This window comes from Bombina bombina, chromosome 7, assembly GCF_027579735.1.
Source record: "Bombina bombina isolate aBomBom1 chromosome 7, aBomBom1.pri, whole genome shotgun sequence".
In the NCBI taxonomy this organism is placed as follows: Eukaryota; Metazoa; Chordata; class Amphibia; order Anura; family Bombinatoridae; genus Bombina; species Bombina bombina.
This window is the reverse complement of record NC_069505.1, coordinates 57367007-57392012: the sequence shown is the minus strand read 5'-3', so window position 1 is coordinate 57392012 and position 25006 is coordinate 57367007. Positions and strand designations below refer to the sequence as shown.

The 25006-nt window shown below is 36.8% G+C and overlaps 1 protein-coding gene across 1 annotated transcript in view; it reads left to right on the top strand.

Annotated features, from left to right (window-relative positions):
• The window catches only part of LOC128636217 (organic anion transporter 3-like), a 99066-nt gene extending 75372 nt beyond the window's left edge, over positions 1 to 23694 (top strand). Inside the window, exons 11-12 of the mRNA XM_053689260.1 lie at positions 17615 to 17767; positions 23576 to 23694. Of these exons, the coding sequence (XP_053545235.1) occupies positions 17615 to 17767; positions 23576 to 23694 (272 nt within the window). The remainder of the gene's footprint in view (positions 1 to 17614; positions 17768 to 23575) is intronic.
• Positions 23695 to 25006: the final 1312 nt, after the last annotated feature.

Sequence of the window (25006 nt, the reverse complement as noted above, 5' to 3'; positions counted from 1 at the left end):
TAGATGGTGTTGTTATAAGTGTAAGTGTACTTTGTATTGTATTTTTATTAGATGGTGTTGTTATTAGTGTAAATGTACTTTGTATTGTATTTTTTATTAGATGGTGTTGTTATGAGTGTAAGTATACTTTGTATTGTATTTTTTATTAGATGGTGTTGTTATAAGTGTAAGTATACTTTGTATTGTATTTTTATTAGATGGTGTTGTTATAAGTGTAAGTGTACTTTGTATTGTATTTTTTATTAGATGGTGTTGTTATGAGTGTAAGTATACTTTGTATTGTATTTTTTATTAGATGGTGTTGTTATGAGTGTAAGTATACTTTGTATTGTATTTTTTATTAGATGGTGTTGTTATAAGTGTAAGTATACTTTGTATTGTATTTTTTATTAGATGGTGTTGTTATAAGTGTAAGTATACTTTGTATTGTATTTTTTATTAGATGGTGTTGTTATAAGTGTAAGTATACTTTGTATTGTATTTTTTATTAGATGGTGTTGTTATAAGTGTAAGTATACTTTGTATTGTATTTTTTATTAGATGGTGTTGCTATGAGTGTAAGTGTACTTTGTATTGTATTTTTTATTAGATGGTGTTGTTATAAGTGTAAGTATACTTTGTATTGTATTTTTTATTAGATGGTGTTGCTATGAGTGTAAGTGTACTTTGTATTGTATTTTTTATTAGATGGTGTTGTTATAAGTGTAAGTGTACTTTGTATTGTATTTTTATTAGATGGTGTTGTTATAAGTGTAAGTATACTTTGTATTGTATTTTTTATTAGATGGTGTTGCTATGAGTGTAAGTATACTTTGTATTGTATTTTTTATTAGATGGTGTTGCTATGAGTGTAAGTGTACTTTGTATTGTAGTTTTATTAGATGGTGTTGTTATAAGTGTAAGTGTACTTTGTATTGTATTTTTATTAGATGGTGTTGTTATAAGTGTAAGTATACTTTGTATTGTATTTTTTATTAGATGATGTTGTTATGAGTGTAAGTTTACTTTGTATTGTATTTATTTTAAGATGGTGCTGTTATGAGTGTAAGTGTACTTTGTATTGTATTTTTATTAGATGGTGTTGTTATAAGTGTAAGTGTACTTTGTATTGTATTTTTATTAGATGGTGTTGTTATGAGTGTAAGTGTACTTTGTATTGTATTTTTTATTAGATGGTGTTGTTATGAGTGTAAGTGTACGTTGTATTGTATTTTTATTAGATGGTGTTGTTATAAGTGTAAGTGTACTTTGTATTGTATTTTTATTAGATGGTGTTGTTATGAGTGTAAGTTTACTTTGTATTGTATTTTTATTAGATAGTGTTGTTATGAGTGTAAGTGTACTTTGTATTGTATTTTTATTAGATGGTGTTGTTATAAGTGTAAGTGTACTTTGTATTGTATTTTTATTAGATGGTGTTGTTATAAGTGTAAGTGTACTTTGTATTGTATTTTTTATTAGATGGTGTTGTTATGAGTGTAAGTGTACGTTGTATTGTATTTTTATTAGATGGTGTTGTTATGAGTTTAAGTATAAAAGGTAAAAGGAAGCAGCACTCTTAATCCATAGTCCAGTAAAATCCAAATTTTATTCCATATAGTTAAAACCAGTACAGACAGCACAGCACAGTACAAGCATGACAAGTGGAGGGGGAGCAAATCCTTACATGTTTCGTGCTATGCAGCACTTAATCATAGTTCCTACATGTAAGGATTTGCTCCCCCTCCACTTGTCATGCTTGTACTGTGCTGTGCTGTCTGTACTGGTTTTAACTATATGGAATACAATTTGGATTTTACTGGACTATGGATTAAGAGTGCTGCTTCCTTTTACCTTTTTTGCTACGGATTTGGCTCAATTCCTACCTTAGCTGGCACCCCGCCATCAGTGCATCCATTTGTGCCGACATTCTGGGGCTGTGATTGGATAACAGCATACACACACCCCCAGGCAGTAGCGACGTCATTTCCTAACTCACTGAGTGTAAGTATACTTTGGCCTCTATTTATCAAGCCGTCAACCGCAAATACGCTGGAATTCCGCAGCATATTTCTGGCGAGCCTGATTCTCCTTAGTTATCAAAGCCTACAGACCGGCAAAAGTAGAATTTTGTGACGTAACATACGATCTGCCGGTCTCAGTCCAACACAGATCGATGCTTACATCACTACAGATGTTCCGAATGCAAGTTCGGCACTATCTGACTACTTTTGCTAGTTATCAAATTTCTACCAGGTACGCTCGGCACTATTCCGGCCCAGCGTACCTGCTTTTCAATCCGCCGCCCTGGAGGCGGCAGATGCCATAGGAACCAATGGGAGTCTAAAAGCAGTGGAAGTTTATGTTCGCTGCTGCCCGATATCGCATTGATTCCTATGGTAACGGTTACATCTAACACCCTAACATGTACCCTGAGTCTAAACACCCCCCGACACTGCCGCCACCAACATTATACTTATTAACCCCTAAACCGCCGCTCCCGGAGCCCACCGCAACTAAATGAAGTTATTAAAGGGACAGTATACACTCATTTTCATATAACTGCATGTAATAGACACTACTATAAAGAATAAAATGCACAAATACTGATCTAAAAATCCAGTATAAAACTGTTTAAAAACTTAAACAGAAATTAGTTCAACACCTCTGAGTGAAACAAAAATAGAACCCAATAATCGAAAAAACAGAAAGGCTGATGAAATAAGTGTTAAAACTTCACCTTTTATTGAAATTCCGTGAGTAAAAAACAAAGGCACAGCACACAGACCTGACTACCGCTGACGCGTTTCCTGCCCTATTGGGCACTTCATCAGAGCTACCTAACAGGTGTGTAAGGACTCCTTAAAAACAGGATATAAGCCCTGCACACCTGCTGCATAATTAATTATAACAAAAAATGGAAATTTTATGTGTATTGTGAAATAAACATCCAATCCAACGTGTAAAACAATAATAAACATTATGCATAATAAATAAACTTGAAAATATCGATCATAAACAAAAAAATATATACATTATTATACACTAAGACTATGCTTTCATATAAAATTGTATCATTCAGTAGGCACATTAAAAACGATAGTACAATTCAATGTGTGGGGGATAACGATTCTTACTGTAACTAAATACATGAATATTCGTCAATTAATGAGTTCCCAGTTTACTGAAGTTAATTTAAACATGTTGAAAACATATAATATGGAAATATAAAGAGGGAACTGATATTCTAATAAACCTTGGTAAATGAACAATGTAAAATGTACATTGTATATACATGTATTAGGTGACACACAGAGAGCATAAGCAGTTAAGTGTACCAATGTGTATTACATCATATAAAAGTCAAATGCTATAAAGTATAAACACATTCAAAAGACATAAACTGCCTGCTCTCCGGGTGACCAAACTTGGACCTAGATTTGGAGTTCGGCGGTAGCCGTGAAAACCAGCGTTAGAGGCTCCTAACGCTGGTTTTAGGCTACCGCCGGTATTTAGAGTCATGTAGGTAAGGGTCTAACGCTCACTTTTCAGCCGCGACTTTTCCATACCGCAGATCCCCCTACGCCATTTGCGTATCCTATCTTTTCAATGGGATCTTCCTAACGCCGGTATTTAGAGTCGTTTCTGCAGTGAGCGTTAGAGCTCTAACGACAAGATTCCAGCCGCAGAAAAAAAGCAGGAGTTAAGAGCTTTCTGGCTAACGCCGGTTTATAAAGCTCTTAACTACTGTACCCTAAAGTACACTAACACCCATAAACTACCTATGTACCCCTAAACCGAGCTCCCCCCACATCGCCGCCACTCGATTAAAATTTTTAACCCCTAATCTGCCGACCGCCACCTACGTTATACTTATGTACCCCTAATCTGCTGCCCCTAACACCGCCGACCCCTATATTATATTTATTAACCCCTAACTTGCCCCCCACAACGTCGCCGCAAGCTACTTAAAATAATTAACCCCTAATCTTCCGACCGCAAATCGCCGCCACCTACGTTATCCCTATGTACCCCTAATCTGCTGCCCCTAACATCGCCGACCCCTATGTTATATTTATTAACCCCTAATCTGCCCCCCACAACGTCGCCGACACCTACCTACACTTATTAACCCCTAATCTGCCGAGCGGACCTGAGCGCTACTATAATAAATGTATTAACCCCTAATCCGCCTCACTAACCCTATCATAAATAGTATTAACCCCTAATCTGCCCTCCCTAACATCGCCGACACCTACCTTCAATTATTAACCCCTAATCTGCCGACCGGAGCTCACCGCTATTCTAATAAATGGATTAACCCCTAAAGCTAAGTCTAACCCTAACACTAACACCCCCCTAAATTAAATATAATTTACATCTAACGAAATAAATTAACTCTTATTAAATAACTTATTCCTATTTAAAGCTAAATACTTACCTGTAAAATAAATCCTAATATAGCTACAATATAAATTACATTTATATTATAGCTATTTTAGGATTAATATTTATTTTACAGGCAACTTTGTAATTATTTTAACCAGGTACAATAGCTATTAAATAGTTAAGAACTATTTAATAGTTACCTAGTTAAAATAATTACAAATTGACCTGTAAAATAAATCCTAACCTAAGTTATAATTAAACCTAACACTACCCTATCAATAAAATAATTAAATAAACTACCTACAATTACCTACAATTAACCTAACACTACACTATCAATAAATTAAATAAACACAATTGCTACAAATAAATACAATTAAATAAACTATCTAAAGTACAAAAAATAAAAAAGAACTAAGTTACAGAAAATAAAAAAATATTTACAAACATAAGAAAAATATTACAACAATTTTAAACTAATTACACCTACTCTAAGCCCCCTAATAAAATAACAAAGCCCCCCAAAATAAAAAATTCCCTAACCTATTCTAAAATACAAAAATTACAAGCTCTTTTACCTTACCAGCCCTGAACAGGGCCCTTTGCGGGGCATGCCCCAAGAAGTTCAGCTCTTTTGCCTGTAAAAAAAAACATACAATACCCCCCCCCCCCAACATTACAACCCACCACCCACATACCCCTAATCTAACCCAAACCCCCCTTAAATAAACCTAACACTAAGCCCCTGAAGATCTTCCTACCTTGTCTTCACCTCACCAGGTATCACCGATCCGTCCTGGCTCCAAGATCTTCATCCAACCCAAGCGGGGGTTGGCGATCCATAATCCGGTGCTCCAAAGTCTTCCTCCTATCCGGCAAGAAGAGGACATCCGGACCGGCAAACATCTTCTCCAAGCGGCATCTTCTATGTTCTTCCATCCGATGACGACCGGCTCCATCTTGAAGACCTCCAGCGCGGATCCATCCTCTTCTTCCGACGACTAGACGACGAATGACGGTTCCTTTAAGGGACGTCATCCAAGATGGCGTCCCTCGAATTCCGATTGGCTGATAGGATTCTATCAGCCAATCGGAATTAAGGTAGGAATTTTCTGATTGGCTGATGGAATCAGCCAATCAGAATCAAGTTCAATCCGATTGGCCGATCCCATCAGCCAATCAGATTGAGCTCGCATTCTATTGGCTGATCGGAACAGCCAATAGAATGCGAGCTCAATCTGATTGGCTGATTGGATCAGCCAATCGGATTGAACTTGATTCTGATTGGCTGATTCCATCAGCCAATCAGAAAATTCCTACCTTAATTCTGATTGGCTGATAGAATCCTATCAGCCAATCGGAATTCGAGGGACGCCATCTTGGATGACGTCCCTTAAAGGAACCGTCATTCGTCGTCTAGTCGTCGGAAGAAGAGGATGGATCCGCGCTGGAGGTCTTCAAGATGGAGCCGGTCGTCATCGGATGGAAGAACATAGAAGATGCCGCTTGGAGAAGATGTTTGCCGGTCCGGATGTCCTCTTCTTGCCGGATAGGAGGAAGACTTTGGAGCACCGGATTATGGATCGCCAACCCCCGCTTGGGTTGGATGAAGATCTTGGAGCCAGGACGGATCGGTGATACCTGGTGAGGTGAAGACAAGGTAGGAAGATCTTCAGGGGCTTAGTGTTAGGTTTATTTAAGGGGGGTTTGGGTTAGATTAGGGGTATGTGGGTGGTGGGTTGTAATGTTGGGGGGGGGGGTATTGTATGTTTTTTTTTACAGGCAAAAGAGCTGAACTTCTTGGGGCATGCCCCGCAAAGGGCCCTGTTCAGGGCTGGTAAGGTAAAAGAGCTTGTAATTTTTGTATTTTAGAATAGGGTAGGGAATTTTTTATTTTGGGGGGCTTTGTTATTTTATTAGGGGGCTTAGAGTAGGTGTAATTAGTTTAAAATTGTTGTAATATTTTTCTTATGTTTGTAAATATTTTTTTATTTTCTGTAACTTAGTTCTTTTTTATTTTTTGTACTTTAGATAGTTTATTTAATTGTATTTATTTGTAGCAATTGTGTTTATTTAATTTATTGATAGTGTAGTGTTAGGTTAATTGTAGGTAATTGTAGGTAGTTTATTTAATTATTTTATTGATAGGGTAGTGTTAGGTTTAATTATAACTTAGGTTAGGATTTATTTTACAGGTCAATTTGTAATTATTTTAACTAGGTAACTATTAAATAGTTCTTAACTATTTAATAGCTATTGTACCTGGTTAAAATAATTACAAAGTTGCCTGTAAAATAAATATTAATCCTAAAATAGCTATAATATAAATGTAATTTATATTGTAGCTATATTAGGATTTATTTTACAGGTAAGTATTTAGCTTTAAATAGGAATAAGTTATTTAATAAGAGTTAATTTATTTCGTTAGATGTAAATTATATTTAAGTTAGGGGGGTGTTAGTGTTAGGGTTAGACTTAGCTTTAGGGGTTAATCCATTTATTAGAATAGCGGTGAGCTCCGGTCGGCAGATTAGGGGTTAATAATTGAAGGTAGGTGTCGGCGATGTTAGGGAGGGCAGATTAGGGGTTAATACTATTTATGATAGGGTTAGTGAGGCGGATTAGGGGTTAATACATTTATTATAGTAGCGCTCAGGTCCGCTCGGCAGATTAGGGGTTAATAAGTGTAGGTAGGTGTCGGCGACGTTGTGGGGGGCAGATTAGGGGTTAATAAATATAACATAGGGGTCGGCGATGTTAGGGCAGCAGATTAGGGGTACATAGGGATAACGTAGGTGGCGGCGGTTTACGGAGCGGCAGATTAGGGGTTAAAAGTGTAATGCAGGGGTCAGCGATAGCGGGGGCGGCAGATTAGGGGTTAATAAGTGTAAGGTTAGGGGTGTTTAGACTCGGGGTACATGTTAGAGTGTTAGGTGCAGACGTAGGAAGTGTTTCCCCATAGGAAACAATGGGGCTGCGTTAGGAGCTGAACGCGGCTTTTTTGCAGGTGTTAGGTTTTTTTTCAGCTCAAACAGCCCCATTGTTTCCTATGGGAGAATCGTGCACGAGCACGTTTTTGAGGCTGGCCGCGTCCGTAAGCAACTCTGGTATCGAGAGTTGCATTTGCGGTAAAAATGCTCTACGCTCCTTTTTTGGAGCCTAACGCAGCATTTTTTTGGACTCTCGATACCAGAGTTAAATTTATGGTGCGGCCAGAAAAAAACCCGCGGAGCGTTAACAGCCCTTTTACCGCCAAACTCCAAATCTAGGCCTTGGATAGTTTATCACTAAGAGTTTATATAATCTGGGCGATATCAGAATTTATATCTATTATAAGATCCAGATCCTAGGTCTATGTATTGTCAATAAACAATTTGATGTCACTTATTTTATTAATACCAAAAGGAGCACCAGTTTTTAAAGTGTGAATCCAGTAAACTTCTCGTTTACTCAGTGCTGCATATCTATTACCACCTCTGGGTCCTAGTTTAACTACCTCAATCCCTTGGAATGTAAAACCAGCTGAACTATTTCCATGTAAAGCAAAGTGCTTGGCCACAGGGGTTTTGGGAATTTCTGCTTCCAGGGAAAGTAAATGCTCTCTTATGCGATCTTTGAGCATTCTAGACGTTAACCCTGTATATTGATAATTACAAGACTTGCAGGTCAAAAGATATATAACAAAAGTAGAAGTGCAAGTAATATGCTCTTTAATCTTAAATGTTTGACCTGTACAAGTCGAGGTAAAGGTATCGCCACATGTGACATAGCTGCAACTCTTACAAGGTCTGACATTGCATTTATAGAAACCTGGTTTAGATGTTAACCAATTCGTTGACTGTGTGGTGTGTAAGCTCTTCTTGCTAAAATCCTTTCTAACCATATCACCAATGGTTTTAGCTTTTCGAGAGATAAAATTACATTTACTAGAGATGTGTTTTAGATCTGAATCCCTATCTAGGATTGGTAATCTATTCCTAATAATTCTACTGATGTCATCAAATTGTCTGCTGTAAGATGTAATAAAATTCACACCATCTTTTAATCCAATATCTTTAACCTTATCTTTCAGTAGACTATTTCTATCAAAATTACTCACTTGTTCCGATATCTTCAACAAACTTTGTTCATCATAGCCTCTCTCTTTCAGTCTAATAGTTAGATCTTCTGCATGTTTCTTATAACTCTCTATGTTGCTACAATTCCTCCGTAATCTGATATATTGACCTTTTGGTATCCCCTTTTTTAAGTGAAATGGATGGCAAGAATCTGCTCTAAGAATAGTATTACCCGAGATCTCTTTCCTAAAGACCTCAGTAACAATGCCCTCTGCACTGTGACTAAGTTTAACATCTAAATATGGTATGGCATCCTTAGAGTGACTAAATGTAAAACTTAAGTTAGCATCATTCTGATTTAGATATTGCACAAATTCATCTAAGATTTTATCGTCTCCACTCCATAATAAAAGCATATCATCTATAAAACGTGTATAATAGGTGATATGCTTTTTAAATGGATTTGCAACATTGAACAATTTTTTGTCCTCAAATTCAGCTAGATAGAGATTAGCATACGAGGGGGCAAATTTAGCCCCCATCGCAGTGCCTCTCTGCTGTAGAAAATACATGCCATCAAAAATGAAATAATTATGATGTAGCAAGAAGCTGGTTACTTGCAACATAAATTCAATTAGGCCTGAATCATAGTTCGAGTATTTAGACAGCATAGCTTTCATAGCCAATAAACCTTGATCATGTGGTATACATGAATACAAAGATACAGCGTCTATTGTTACAAAGTTACAATCTGTGTCACATTTGCATTCATGTAGAGACCTGATCAGGTGTTTGGTGTCACGTAAGAAACCTGGTAAAGATTGGACAACTGGCTGTAATTGTGCATCCAACCATTCCCCCAACCTCTCCCCCAGAGAGCCAATAGCAGATATAATAGGTCTCCCTGGGGGATTGGTTAAGCTTTTATGTACTTTAGGCAAGAACTTGAAAATTGGGATTCTAGGGTGTTCTACATATAATGTATCACATATACTGTTAGTAAAAATGTTTTTTTCTTTACCATCATCTAACAAAGAAGAAAGTTCCCTTTGAAATTTGACTGTAGGATTAAAGGTTAATTTTTTATAAGTATCGGTGTCACTCAGCTGTCTCATAGCTTCCTTAAGATATTGTTCTTTATTTAAAACAACAATTGAACCTCCCTTATCAGAATCCACTATCACCAGATCTTTATTATTAGTTATTTTTTTTAGAGCATTCCATTCCCTCTTATTTAAGTTTCTATGTTTGTTTGAACTACTTTTTAAATTCTTCTCAGCTAGTTCTGTTAAATCTTGTTCCACTATGGCATGAAAAACCTCTATGAGGTCTGTACGAGAATTTACTGGATAAAAGGTACTTTTTTTAAAATTTTTAACTACCTGTTGTTTAGTTTTATTTGTCTCATTCTCATTATCCATATTAAGATCACATAATGAAGCAATGTCACATAACTCTGAGAAATTACATTTTTCATTCAAAGACATAGTTACAGGAGGATCTAGTGGACTCTCATCATTACCCAATGTTGGGTCCTTGCTGAAGTGTTTCTTTAGTGTTATCTTACGGACAAATTTGTTCAAATCCATAATGGTGTCAAAAAGATTAAAGTCTTGTGTAGGTGAAAAGCCCAGACCTTTAGATAACACTACTTTCTCAAACCCATTTAATGGATGGTCCGAAAGGTTAATGATCTTTAGTTCTTGTAATTTTTGTTCTTCTTGAATTTCTGACGGCTTGGATACCTTGGTGCCTGCGAAGGAATAGGCACTTTGCTCTTGTCTTCTGTTGATAGTGATATCACCTCCCCGTTTTTTGGCCGTGCTCCCATCTCTTCTTCAGATCTCGATTTTGTTTTAATAGGTTGTTTTAATAGGTGTAAAAAAAAGTACCTTTTATCCAGTAAATTCTCGTACAGACCTCATAGAGGTTTTTCATGCCATAGTGGAACAAGATTTAACAGAACTAGCTGAGAAGAATTTAAAAAGTAGTTCAAACAAACATAGAAACTTAAATAAGAGGGAATGGAATGCTCTAAAAAAAATAACTAATAATAAAGATCTGGTGATAGTGGATTCTGATAAGGGAGGTTCAATTGTTGTTTTAAATAAAGAACAATATCTTAAGGAAGCTATGAGACAGCTGAGTGACACCGATACTTATAAAAAATTAACCTTTAATCCTACAGTCAAATTTCAAAGGGAACTTTCTTCTTTGTTAGATGATGGTATAGAAAAAAACATTTTCACTAACAGTATATGTGATACATTATATGTAGAACACCCTAGAATCCCAATTTTCAAGTTCTTGCCTAAAGTACATAAAAGCTTAACCAATCCCCCAGGGAGACCTATTATATCTGCTATTGGCTCTCTGGGGGAGAGGTTGGGGGAATGGTTGGATGCACAATTACAGCCAGTTGTCCAATCTTTACCAGGTTTCTTACGTGACACCAAACACCTGATCAGGTCTTTGCATGAATGCAAATGTGATACAGATTGTAACTTTGTAACAATAGATGCTGTGTCCTTATATTCTTGTATACCACATGATCAAGGTTTATTGGCTATGAAAGCTATGCTGTCTAAATACTCGAACTATGATTCAGGCCTAATTGAATTTATGTTGCAAGTAACCAGCTTCTTGCTACATCATAATTATTTCATTTTTGATGGCATGTATTTTCTACAGCAGAGAGGCACTGCGATGGGGGCTAAATTTGCCCCCTCGTATGCTAATCTCTATCTAGCTGAATTTGAGGACAAAAAATTGTTCAATGTTGCAAATCCATTTAAAAAGCATATCACCTATTATACACGTTTTATAGATGATATGCTTTTATTATGGAGTGGAGACGATAAAATCTTAGATGAATTTGTGCAATATCTAAATCAGAATGATGCTAACTTAAGTTTTACATTTAGTCACTCTAAGGATGCCATACCATATTTAGATGTTAAACTTAGTCACAGTGCAGAGGGCATTGTTACTGAGGTCTTTAGGAAAGAGATCTCGGGTAATACTATTCTTAGAGCAGATTCTTGCCATCCATTTCACTTAAAAAAGGGGATACCAAAAGGTCAATATATCAGATTACGGAGGAATTGTAGCAACATAGAGAGTTATAAGAAACATGCAGAAGATCTAACTATTAGACTGAAAGAGAGAGGCTATGATGAACAAAGTTTGTTGAAGATATCGGAACAAGTGAGTAATTTTGATAGAAATAGTCTACTGAAAGATAAGGTTAAAGATATTGGATTAAAAGATGGTGTGAATTTTATTACATCTTACAGCAGACAATTTGATGACATCAGTAGAATTATTAGGAATAGATTACCAATCCTAGATAGGGATTCAGATCTAAAACACATCTCTAGTAAATGTAATTTTATCTCTCGGAAAGCTAAAACCATTGGTGATATGGTTAGAAAGGATTTTAGCAAGAAGAGCTTACACACCACACAGTCAACTAATTGGTTAACATCTAAACCAGGTTTCTATAAATGCAATGTCAGACCTTGTAAGAGTTGCAGCTATGTCACATGTGGCGATACCTTTACCTCGACTTGTACAGGTCAAACATTTAAGATTAAAGAGCATATTACTTGCACTTCTACTTTTGTTATATATCTTTTGACCTGCAAGTCTTGTAATTATCAATATACAGGGTTAACGTCTAGAATGCTCAAAGATCGCATAAGAGAGCATTTACTTTCCCTGGAAGCAGAAATTCCCAAAACCCCTGTGGCCAAGCATTTTGCTTTACATGGAAATAGTTCAGCTGGTTTTACATTCCAAGGGATTGAGGTAGTTAAACTAGGACCCAGAGGTGGTAATAGATATGCAGCACTGAGTAAACGAGAAGTTTACTGGATTCACACTTTAAAAACCGGTGCTCCTTTTGGTATTAATAAAATAAGTGACATCAAATTGTTTATTGACAATACATAGACCTAGGATCTGGATCTTATAATAGATATAAATTCTGATATCGCCCAGATTATATATAAAATCTTAGTGATAAACTATCCAAGTTTGGTCACCCGGAGAGCAGGCAGTTTATGTCTTTTGAATGTGTTTATACTTTATAGCATTTGACTTTTATATGATGTAATACACATTGGTACACTTAACTGCTTATGCTCTCTGTGTGTCACCTAATACATGTATATACAATGTACATTTTACATTGTTCATTTACCAAGGTTTATTAGAATATCAGTTCCCTCTTTATATTTCCATATTATATGTTTTCAACATGTTTAAATTAACTTCAGTAAACTGGGAACTCATTAATTGACGAATATTCATGTATTTAGTTACAGTAAGAATCGTTATCCCCCACACATTGAATTGTACTATCGTTTTTAATGTGCCTACTGAATGATACAATTTTATATGAAAGCATAGTCTTAGTGTATAATAATGTATATATTTTTTTGTTTATGATCGATATTTTCAAGTTTATTTATTATGCATAATGTTTATTATTGTTTTACACGTTGGATTGGATGTTTATTTCACAATACACATAAAATTTCCATTTTTTGTTATAATTAATTATGCAGCAGGTGTGCAGGGCTTATATCCTGTTTTTAAGGAGTCCTTACACACCTGTTAGGTAGCTCTGATGAAGTGCCCAATAGGGCAGGAAACGCGTCAGCGGTAGTCAGGTCTGTGTGCTGTGCCTTTGTTTTTTACTCACGGAATTTCAATAAAAGGTGAAGTTTTAACACTTATTTCATCAGCCTTTCTGTTTTTTCGATTATTGGGTTCTATTTTTGTTTCACTCAGAGGTGTTGAACTAATTTCTGTTTACTTATCATTACAAATGAGGGCTTAGCAGGGGAGCCCTTCTCAACACCTGTGGAACAAGCCGTGATGCTGCTATGAACACAGGCAGTATCTGTGACTGTTGCTACAAATTGCGCTACTAATAGTGAATATAACAGTTCCGTTTTCCTGGATCTCATCTGACATTGGATATCATTCTCAGAATCAAGTGAGTTTGTTATTGCTAGAATTGTCTAGCTTATGTTTTATTTATAACGATGAGTCTTGCGAATGTAAGGGGTTAACGGTCTTGGTAATCAATTGCAACAATCAACACAGGTTTACTACAATTGTTTCATAATTGGACAAAGCGATACATTGTCTCAGCTAGCACACACGAATATAATGTGCTGCTCACTTAACATTATTTTGTGCTTTTGATCCTTGTATTGAATTGCACAGCCCGAGCTGTCTGTTTGCATTTCTGTTTAAAAACTTACTTAGAAGCTTTCAGTTTACCTCTGCTGAAAAGGTAGCTGGAAAGCCCACTGCAAGTGGCAAATAAGACACTCCCCCATCCCCCTTCTTTTGCATATGAAAAGACCCTTTATACAAGCAGGAGCAAGCTGAAGAAGGTAGCTGACGGTATTCTCATAAAACTTTGGGGCTTGGTTAGGAGTCTGAAAATCAGAGCAATGTTATTTAAAAATAAGCAAAACTATAAAAAAAAATTAAAAAACAAATTTATGGGCTATATAAATAGATCATCTACAAAACATTTATGCAAAGAAAAAATGAGTGTATAATGTCCCTTTAACCCCTAAACCGCCGCTCCCGGAGCCCACCGCCACCTACATTATACTTATTAACCCCTAATCTGCCATCCCCAACGTCGCCAGCACTATATTAAATGTATTAACCCCTATACCTAAGTCTAACCCTAATTTAAATAAATCTAAATAAAATCATTACCTAAATAATTCCTATTTAAAACTAAATACTTACCTATAAAATAAACCCTAAGCTAGCTACAATATAACTAATAATTACATTTGTAGCTAGCTTAGGGTTTATATTTATTTTACAGGCAAGTTTGTATTTATTTTAACTAGGTAGAATAGTTATTAAACAGTTATTAACTATTTAATAACTCCCTAGTTAAAATAAATACAAAAGTACCTGTAAAATAAAACCTAACCTAAGTTACACTAACACCTAACACTACACTATAATTAAATTAATGCTCCGCGTCGGATGTCTTGAAGATGGACCGGCTCCACGTCGGATGGATGAAGACTTCTGCCCGTCTGGAGGACCACTTCGCCCGGCTTGGATGAAGACTTCTCTCGGCTTCGTTGAGGACTTCGGCCCGGCTTGGATGAAGACTTCTCCCAGTAAGTCGATCTTCAGGGGGTTAGTGTTAGGGTTTTTTAAGGGTGTATTGGGTGGGTTTTCTTTTTAGGTTAGGGCTTTGGGACCCAAAAGAGCTAACTGCCCTTTTAAGGGCAATGCCCATCCAAATGCCCTTTTCAGGGCAATGGGGAGCTTAGGTTTTTTTAGATAGTATTTTATTTGGGGGGTTGGTTGTGTGGGTGGTGGGTTTTACTGTTGGGGGGGTTGTTTGTATTTTTTTTTTCAGGTAAAAGAGCTGATTACTTTGGGGCAATGCCCCGTAACGGCCCTTTTAAGGGCTATTGGTAGTTTAGTTTAGGCTAGGGGGGGGGGTTATTTGGGGGGGGGGGCATTTTTTTATTTTGATAGGGCTCTTAGATTAGGTGTAATTAATTTAAAGATCTGTAATTTGTTTTTTTATTTTCTGTAATTTAGTGTTTGTTTTTTTTGTACTTAATGTAATTTTATTTAATTTATTTAATTGTATTTAATTTAGTTAATTTATTTAATTATAGTGTAGTGTTAGGTGTTAGTGTAACTTAGGTTAGGTTTTATTTTACAGGTACTTTTGTATTTATTTTAGCTAGGTAGTTATTAAATAGTTAATAACTATTTAGTAACTATTCTACCTAGTTAAAATAAATACAAACTTGCCTGTGAAATAAAAATAAAACCTAAGCTAGCTACAATGTAACTATTAGTTATATTGTAGCAAGCTTAGGGTTTATTTTATAGGCAAGTATTTAGTTTTAAATAGGAATTATTTAGTTATTAATAGTAGGTTTTATTTAGATTTATTTAAATTATATTTAAGTTAGGGGGTTTTAGGGTTAGGGTTAGGGTTAGAATTAGGTTTTATGGGTTAATAAATTTAATATAGTGGCGGCGACGTTGGGGATGGCAGATTAGGGGTTAATAAGTATAATGTAGGTGACGGCGGTGTAGGGGGGGGCAGATTAGGGGTTAATAAGTATAATTTTGGTGGCGGTGGGCTCCGGGAGCGGCGGTTTAGGGGTTAATAACTTTATTTAGTTGCGGTGGGCTCCGGGAGCGGCGGTTTAGGGGGTAAACTGTTTAGTATACAGGGAGTGCAGAATTATTAGGCAAGTTGTATTTTTGAGGATTCATTTTATTATTGAACAACAACCATGTTCTCAATGAACCCATAAAACTCATTAATATCAAAGCTGAATAGTTTTGGAAGTAGTTTTTAGTTTGTTTTTAGTTATAGCTATTTTAGGGGGATATCTGTGTGTGCATGTGACTATTACTGTGCATAATTATTAGGCAACTTAACAAAAAACAAATATATACCCATTTCAATTATTTATTTTTACCAGTGAAACCAATATAACATCTCAACATTCACAAATATACATTTCTGACATTCAAAAACAAAACAAAAACAAATCAGTGACCAATATAGCCACCTTTCTTTGCAAGGACACTCAAAAGCCTGCCATCCATGGATTCTGTCAGTGTTTTGATCTGTTCACCATCAACATTGCGTGCAGCAGCAACCACAGCCTCCCAGACACTGTTCAGAGAGGTGTACTGTTTTCCCTCCTTGTAAATCTCACATTTGATGATGGACCACAGGTTCTCAATGGGGTTCAGATCAGGTGAACAAGGAGGACATGTCATTAGATTTTCTTCTTTTATACCCTTTCTTGCCAGCCACGCTGTGGAGTACTTGGACGCGTGTGATGGAGCATTGTCCTGCATGAAAATCATGTTTTTCTTGAAGGATGCAGACTTCTTCCTGTACCACTGCTTGAAGAAGGTGTCTTCCAGAAACTGGCAGTAGGACTGGGAGTTGAGCTTGACTCCACCCTCAACCCGAAAAGGCCCCACAAGCTCATCTTTGATGATACCAGCCCAAACCAGTACTCCACCTCCACCTTGCTGGCGTCTGAGTCGGACTGGAGCTCTCTGCCCTTTACCAATCCAGCCACGGGCCCATCCATCTGGCCCATCAAGACTCACTCTCATTTCATCAGTCCATAAAACCTTAGAAAAATCAGTCTTGAGATATTTCTTGGCCCAGTCTTGACGTTTCAGCTTGTGTGTCTTGTTCAGTGGTGGTCGTCTTTCAGCCTTTCTTACCTTGGCCATGTCTCTGAGTATTGCACACCTTGTGCTTTTGGGCACTCCAGTGATGTTGCAGCTCTGAAATATGGCCAAACTGGTGGCAAGTGGCATCTTGGCAGCTGCACGCTTGACTTTTCTCAGTTCATGGGCAGTTATTTTGCGCCTTGGTTTTTCCACACACTTCTTGCAACCCTGTTGACTATTTTGAATGAAACGCTTGATTGTTTGATGATCACGTTTCAGAAGCTTTGCAATTTTAAGAGTGCTGCATCCCTCTGCAAGATATCTCACTATTTTTGACTTTTCTGAGCCTGTCAAGTCCTTCTTTTGACCCATTTTGCCAAAGGAAAGGAAGTTGCCTAATAATTATGCACACCTGATATAGGGTGTTGATGTCATTAGACCACACCCCTTCTCATTACAGAGATGCACATCACCTAATATGCTTAATTGGTAGTAGGCTTTCGAGCCTATACAGCTTGGAGTAAGACAACATGCATAAAGAGGATGATGTGGTCAAAATACTAATTTGCCTAATAATTCTGCACTCCCTGTAGTGGCAGTGTTTAGTGACAGTATACCCATAAAGCTGTGAAAAAGCCGAAGAGCAGCAAGATCGATGACTGTTAGTTAACAACAGTCCGCTGCTCATCGCCCCGACTTGGTGCGCGGCTTTTTGTCAGCTTTTTTGGTAACTTTGGAAAGCGTATTCAGGTCCGCGGCAGCGATGTTAGGCGATCTTAGGCGAGCGTATGTGATATACCTTTAAGGTATATCCCTGCTTTACCTCTGACCCTATAAAAGGGGATCAATTACGTCATTTCCTTGCCTGATTATTGAAGTCAAGACTCAGTATACCAGCTGATGCTTGCTACGTCTCAACTCAGGTCACAGGATATCATCTTAAACTTTTCTAAGTATTTTTGCAGATACCAATCTTATTCGTACAAAGAACACAATTGCTGGAGTATTCCTAGGAGGAGTATTTGTCTATCACTTACTAGCACTTGTAACAATTTCTCTAAACCCTCCGTTGTCAGTTCCAACAGCTGATCAGAGACGCCGTCTCTGTGAAATCGGAAGTGAGTCACACACTCTCTCTCTGTCTCTGAAGCCGCAACGACTATCTCTGTTCTCAAAACCGAACAGGTACAACTAAATGTAATTAGTCTTACTGCAGATTACCGTAATTTTATACTGTCATTCAGTTAAACATCTCGCCTAAGAACTAAGCATTCAGGCAGAAAGCGTATCAAACTCAAACTCTGTTATTCAGGAGTTGTGTGAACGTCATTTCAAGACACAGACCGCAATCAGCATAAGAGGCTTATACACAAGGATTCCACAGAACCTGTGGGGGTGTTTGGAGACTGACTGAGTGTATATATTTTAGAGTGTGTGTGTGAAGATATTTATTTCAAAGAAATTGACTTTATCATTGGAGGCTGTATTTTTACAAGACTAATTCCAAGCAATATTAGATTATAACACTAGTTACTGACTTTCATTCAAAATCTGACTTAGAAGTGAATTATCTTGTGTTCCATACAAGTTCACGGTCATTCAGTTAATTCTACCACTGTGTAATAAATGCTCACAGTGACTTACTCCTGTCTATAGTGGTGTTTAAGGGGTTTGTTCACAAAAGAGCACCATAACCTTATATTCCTTCTTGTATTAACTGGAGAATTCGTCACAGCGTATTGGTGCCGGCGAATGCAGCACAGTTGACGGCTTGATAAGTAGGGGCCATTGTATTGTATTTTTTATTAGATGGTGTTGTTATGAGTGTAAGTATACTTTGTGTTGTATTTTTATTAGATGGTGTTGTTATGAGTGTAAGTGTACTTTGTATTGTATTTTTTATTAGTTTTGTGACACTTTTTAGTTTCACAAGAGGTTGCAGTAATCATTCTTGCTTAAACTGCTATTGTGCTCAAACAATCGCGTTTACTTTTAACTTGGAATACGAGTGCAAATTAACCTATGCTTAAGCAATCACGGAAACCCAATATTGCTTGCGTGCAAACGTTTGCACATCTCTTGTAATCTAGCCCTTTATAATAATCAGCCTGAAATCACACACAGCTGACTTTTCAAGGTTGACCCTGCTACATATATTTCCCTAGCTGGCTTTAGCTGATAGCAACTGCAAAACAGTACAGCTAAAACTAATAATATGACTGTAGCTAGCCTTGTTGACTCAAGTCAATACTGGCTCCTCCTAATTAGGGAAGAGGTGGGTAAAGTTTGGCTATTGAATAACAATTACAAAAAACTAGATGTTAGCTAGGTTACAACTGATTTTAATGAGGGTATTTCAGTAGTTTTACCATATTTAATTGCATCTCTGTGAGTATTTTATCCAGAGTCATTGTTTAATTTGTTTTTAGGACCTTGGCTAAATAGGTTCTTTGAAACAATTAATTAAATTAATAGAATTCACTGCAATATGTATTATTCGCCATTTTAAAAAGATTTTACCTTTTATTGTTTTGTTTTTTTACTTCATTTGTCCATTTCCTGTCACAGCCCCACAAGGAGGATGGGGTCCCTACAGGAAGGCATAGCTAGCATTATGACATTAATCTTATAGCGTAACATGAGTTTGTTCACTATTCAGTGAAAACTAGTGGGACAGGAAATCACCTTCTGCCCATGCTCAAAAGAGGCAGAATGCAACTTAAAGGAATAGGAAGGGCAAAATCCTTTCATTGAGTTCATTGCTTAGGTTAGTATTTATTAAAAATTTGCTCCAATACCTTCTGATATTTACTGTCAAAAGTGGATGTTTTTCCAAACTCACTGTGAGGCTAATTTGCTTTAGCTAATCCCAGTGGGTAACCAGGGTTTAAGCTAACACGTAATAGCCCTGCATTCACGCATGCACACTTAATAGTAATATTCTAGCGCATATTGGGGGGTAGTTATCAACGTGTCAACTTTCCTGCCTTCGCCGGACCAATACGCCCGCCTAAGCTCGCCTACCATCGCCGCCGCGGACCTGAAAAATTTCGCCTAAGTTATCAATAAATCTGTCAAAAAGCCGCGCACCAAGTACGGAGCGATGAGCAGCGTACTGTGATAGTTATCACTCATCCGATCTCGCTGCTCTTCAGCTTTTTTACAGCTTTATTGCTAGCCTGTCACTAAGCACCCACACTAACTACACTGTTCTACCCCCTATACCGGCGCCCCCGGAGCCCCCCGCAACTAAATAAAGTTACTAACCCCTAAACCACCGCTCCTAGACTCCGCCGCAACTCTTATAAATGTATTAACCCCTAAACCGCCGCTCCCGGACACCGCCGCAATGCTTATAAATGTAGTAACCCCTAAACCGCCGCTCCCGGACACCGCCGCCACCTACATTATACCAAGTAACCCCTATCCTGCCCCCCCTATACCACCGCCCTCTATACTAAAGTTATTAACCCCTATCCTACTGATCCCGGACCCCGCCGCAACTAAATAAATAGTTTAACCCCTAAACCGCCGCTCCCGGACCCCGCCGCAACCTATATTAAACTTATTAACCCCTATCCTGCCCCCCCTACACCGTCGCCACCTATAATAAATTTATTAACCCCTATCCTGCCCCCCCTACACCGCCGCCACTGTAATAAATTTATTAACCCCTAAACCTAAGTCTAACACTAAACCTAACACCCCCCTAACTTAAATATTAATTAAATACATCTAAATAATATTTATCTTATTAACTAAATGAATCCTATTTAAAACTAAATACTTACCTATAAAATAAACCCTAAGATAGCTACAATATAAATAATAATTATATTGTAGCTATCTTAGGATTTATTTTTATTTTACGGGCAACTTTCAATTTATTTTAACTAGGTACAATAGCTATTAAATAGTTATTAACTATTTAATAGCTACCTAGCTAAAATAAAGAGAAATTTACCTGTAAAATAAATCCTAACCTAAGTTACAATTACACCTAACACTACACTATACTTTAATAAATTATTCCTATTTAAAACTAAATACTTACCTGTAAAATAAACCCTAAGATAGCTACAATGTAATTAATAATTACATTGTAGCTATTTTAGGATTTATATTTATTTTACAGGTAACTTTGTATTTATTTTAGCTAGTTAGAATAGTTATTAAATAGTTATTAACTATTTAATAACTACCTAGCTAAAAGAAATAAAAATTACCTGTAAAATAAATCCTAACCTAAGTTACAATTAAACCTAACACTACACTATCATTAAATTAATTAAATAAATTAGTTACAAATAACTACAATTCAATACAATTACATAAACTAACTAAAGTACAAAAAATAAAAAAGCTAAGTTACAAAAAAAAAAAAAGTTACAAACATTTCAAAAATATTACAACAATTTTAAGCTAATTACACCTAATCTAAGCCCCCTAATAAAATAACAAAGCCCCCCAAAATAAAAAAATGCCCTACCCTATTCTAAATTAAAAAAGTTCAAAGCTCTTTTACCTTACCAGCCCTTAAAAGGGCCTTTTGCGGGCCAAAGAAAACAGCTCTTCTGCCTGTAAAAGAAAAATAAAACCCACCACCCACATACCCCTAATCTAACCCAAACCCCCCTTAAATAAACCTAACACTACCCCCCTGCAGATCATCCTACCTTGAGTCGTCTTCACTCAGCCGAGCCACCGATGGAACCGAAGAGAAGATCCGGAGCGGCAGAAGTGATCCTCCAAGGGGCGCTGAAGAAGTCTTTCATCCGATGAAGTGATCCTCCAAGCGGCGCTGAAGAAGTCTTCCATCCAGGCGATGTCATCTTCCAAGCGGGGTCTTCAATCTTCTTTCTTCAGGATCCATCTTCATCCCGTCGACGCAGAACATCCTTCTTCCCCGACGGACTAACGACGAATGAAGGCTCCTTTACGGGACGTCATCCATGATGGCGTCCCTTCAATTCCGATTGGCTGATAGGATTCTATCAGCCAATCGGAATTAAGGTAGGAAAAATCTGATTCCGATCAGCCAATAGAATGTGAGCTCAATCTGATTGGCTGATTCAATCAGCCAATCAGATTTTTCCTACCTTAATTCCGATTGGCTGATAGAATCCTATCAGCCAATCGGAATTGAAGGGACGCCATCTTGGATGACGTCCCTTAAAGGAGCCTTCATTCGTCGTTAGTCCATCGGGGAAGAAGGATGTTCCGCGCCGCTTGGAGGATCACTTCACCGGTGAGCCTGAAGGCTCGCGCAGAAACAGGGGTTGATAATTAAGCCCCTAACTGTGTATTTATAATAACTGCAATTTAACACACACAATACACTTACTGATTAACCTTATGGTATAAAAATGTTGGTTTCATGCTAATGTACATGTGCATGTAATGAAACAACATAATATAGAAGCTATTGTTCATCTATTATCTACCTGCTAGATTACGAATTTTGTGTTACGGTGCGCACTCACGTAAGGGAGGGTTGAATAGATTTATTTTATACAAAGTAATACTAATAAAATTAGTATTAATATGAACAAGAGTTAAAATAGCAATAGATATTTAAAAATATATTTAATTTAAACACAAGAAAAAATAAAAATAAATATAAATATAAAATGAAAAATAAAAACCGATTATTTAAAATAAGCACAAAATTGGTAATCACAAGATAAATATTAAAAGGTTAGGACAAGTTAAGTCAGTTGTTGGGGGAGACTATTACGTCTGCTCCGTTGAGAACCTAATCTAGAATTGGGTGTATCCTAGTGTATCTGACCGTGGGTGAGCACGGTCTAATACCACTAGTAAGATGAACCCTTAAATGATGGCAGCAAATAGACTTAGATGGCACCGTTTAAGGGCCTAAAACCTGGTAAGTAAAGTGCAAAAAATTTTTGTATGATAGATGCCAGTGGGATTATGGATCCATATCCAAAAAAATTTGGCCGCAGTGAAGATCCTACAATCTGAGTGCTTGACAGTGGCCGCACTCAAATTAAGGTCTAAGGAACTAGCCCCTGTTGGCAGGGGTATCTGGCTAACCAGTAAATGTTAATTTTGCAACATGAAATAAAACAGTGAGCAATAGGTACAGATAAAATATGTGAAGTAGCAGTGGTTGCAATAAAAAAAACTCTGCGATCAGTATATAAATCGAAAAACCCTTCTAGGGTAAACCAAGTGAGAGAGATACAGAAAGAGTGGTATGGACAACACAACTAGTGCTAATTCCACAAATTGTGTTCAGTGTTCTGCACAAAAAAATCGAAATAAAAAATAATAAAAAATAAAAATAAAAAGTGGTCTTTCAACAAAGGATAACAATAAGCCTTACAGTGCTAAAGTGCAGGCAAACAAATTAAATGTGGACAATATCAATACAAATCTGTGCCAAAAAATGATAAAACAGGACAATATTAAAACAAGGTAAGTGAAGTATCGTGTGGTGTCTTGAAAAAATCCAAGTGAACTTCTGTTGGGCCCAAGGAAAAAAAAGGAGAAAAACTGTCGACAAAAAATAAGGAAAAAATGAGGAAAAAATGAAAAATGCAAATGTCAATGTGCCAGTCAAAGTTATGAATAGACCGCAATATATTACAGACTACAGTCTATTAAGGAAGTTCCATTATAGATCTTTATCCATATAAGAAATAGTGGTAGCTGGAAAAAGGATTTATCCGGGAAATCCTCTGTACAATCCGGCTGTGGAAATGTCGTTGATTCCTAGAAGCAGAAATAAAACATAGAGTGGCAACGTTTTCTAAAAGTAGAATAATCAAAAAGATGCTTACCAATGTGTAGTCTACGCGTTTCGGTCCTCACAGGACCTTTATCAAGACTCAAGGTCCTGTGAGGACCGAAACGCGTAGACTACACATTGGTAAGCATCTTTTTGATTATTCTACTTTTAGAAAACGTTGCCACTCTATGTTTTATTTCTGCTTCTAGGAATCAACGACATTTTCTGCTTCTGCTTCTAGGAATCAACGACATTTTCACAGCCGGATTGTACAGAGGATTTCCCGGATAAATCCTTTTTCCAGCTACCACTATTTCTTATATGGATAAAGATCTATAATGGAACTTCCTTAATAGACTGTAGTCTGTAATATATTGCGGTCTATTCATAACTTTGACTGGCACATTGACATTTGCATTTTTCATTTTTTCCTCATTTTTTCCTTATTTTTTGTCGACAGTTTTTCTCCTTTTTTTTCCTTGGGCCCAACAGAAGTTCACTTGGATTTTTTCAAGACACCACACGATACTTCACTTACCTTGTTTTAATATTGTCCTGTTTTATCATTTTTTGGCACAGATTTGTATTGATATTGTCCACATTTAATTTGTTTGCCTGCACTTTAGCACTGTAAGGCTTATTGTTATCCTTTGTTGAAAGACCACTTTTTATTTTTATTTTTTATTATTTTTTATTTCGATTTTTTTGTGCAGAACACTGAACACGATTTGTGGAATTAGCACTAGTTGTGTTGTCCATACCACTCTTTCTGTATCTCTCTCACTTGGTTTACCCTAGAAGGGTTTTTAGATTTATATACTGATCGCAGAGTTTTTTTTATTGCAACCACTGCTACTTCACATATTTTATCTGTACCTATTGCTCACTGTTTTATTTCATGTTGCAAAATTAACATTTACTGGTTAGCCAGATACCCCTGCCAACAGGGGCTAGTTCCTTAGACCTTAATTTGAGTGCGGCCACTGTCAAGCACTCAGATTGTAGGATCTTCACTGCGGCCAAAATTTTTTGGATATGGATCCATAATCCCACTGGCATCTATCGTACAAAAATTTTTTGCACTTTACTTACCAGGTTTTAGGCCCTTAAACGGTGCCATCTAAGTCTATTTGCTGCCATCATTTAAGGGTTCATCTTACTAGTGGTATTAGACCGTGCTCACCCACGGTCAGATACACTAGGATACACCCAATTCTAGATTAGGTTCTCAACGGAGCAGACGTAATAGTCTCCCCCAACAACTGACTTAACTTGTCCTAACCTTTTAATATTTATCTTGTGATTACCAATTTTGTGCTTATTTTAAATAATCGGTTTTTATTTTTCATTTTATATTTATATTTATTTTTATTTTTTCTTGTGTTTAAATTAAATATATTTTTAAATATCTATTGCTATTTTAACTCTTGTTCATATTAATACTAATTTTATTAGTATTACTTTGTATAAAATAAATCTATTCAACCCTCCCTTACGTGAGTGTGCACTTATCCTTAGGCCGATTGGCGCTGTGATCACTATCATTGTTTTGAGATTCTGTTCCCTTAGGGGATTGGTTAGGCCCCTTTTTGTGTTTCACAGC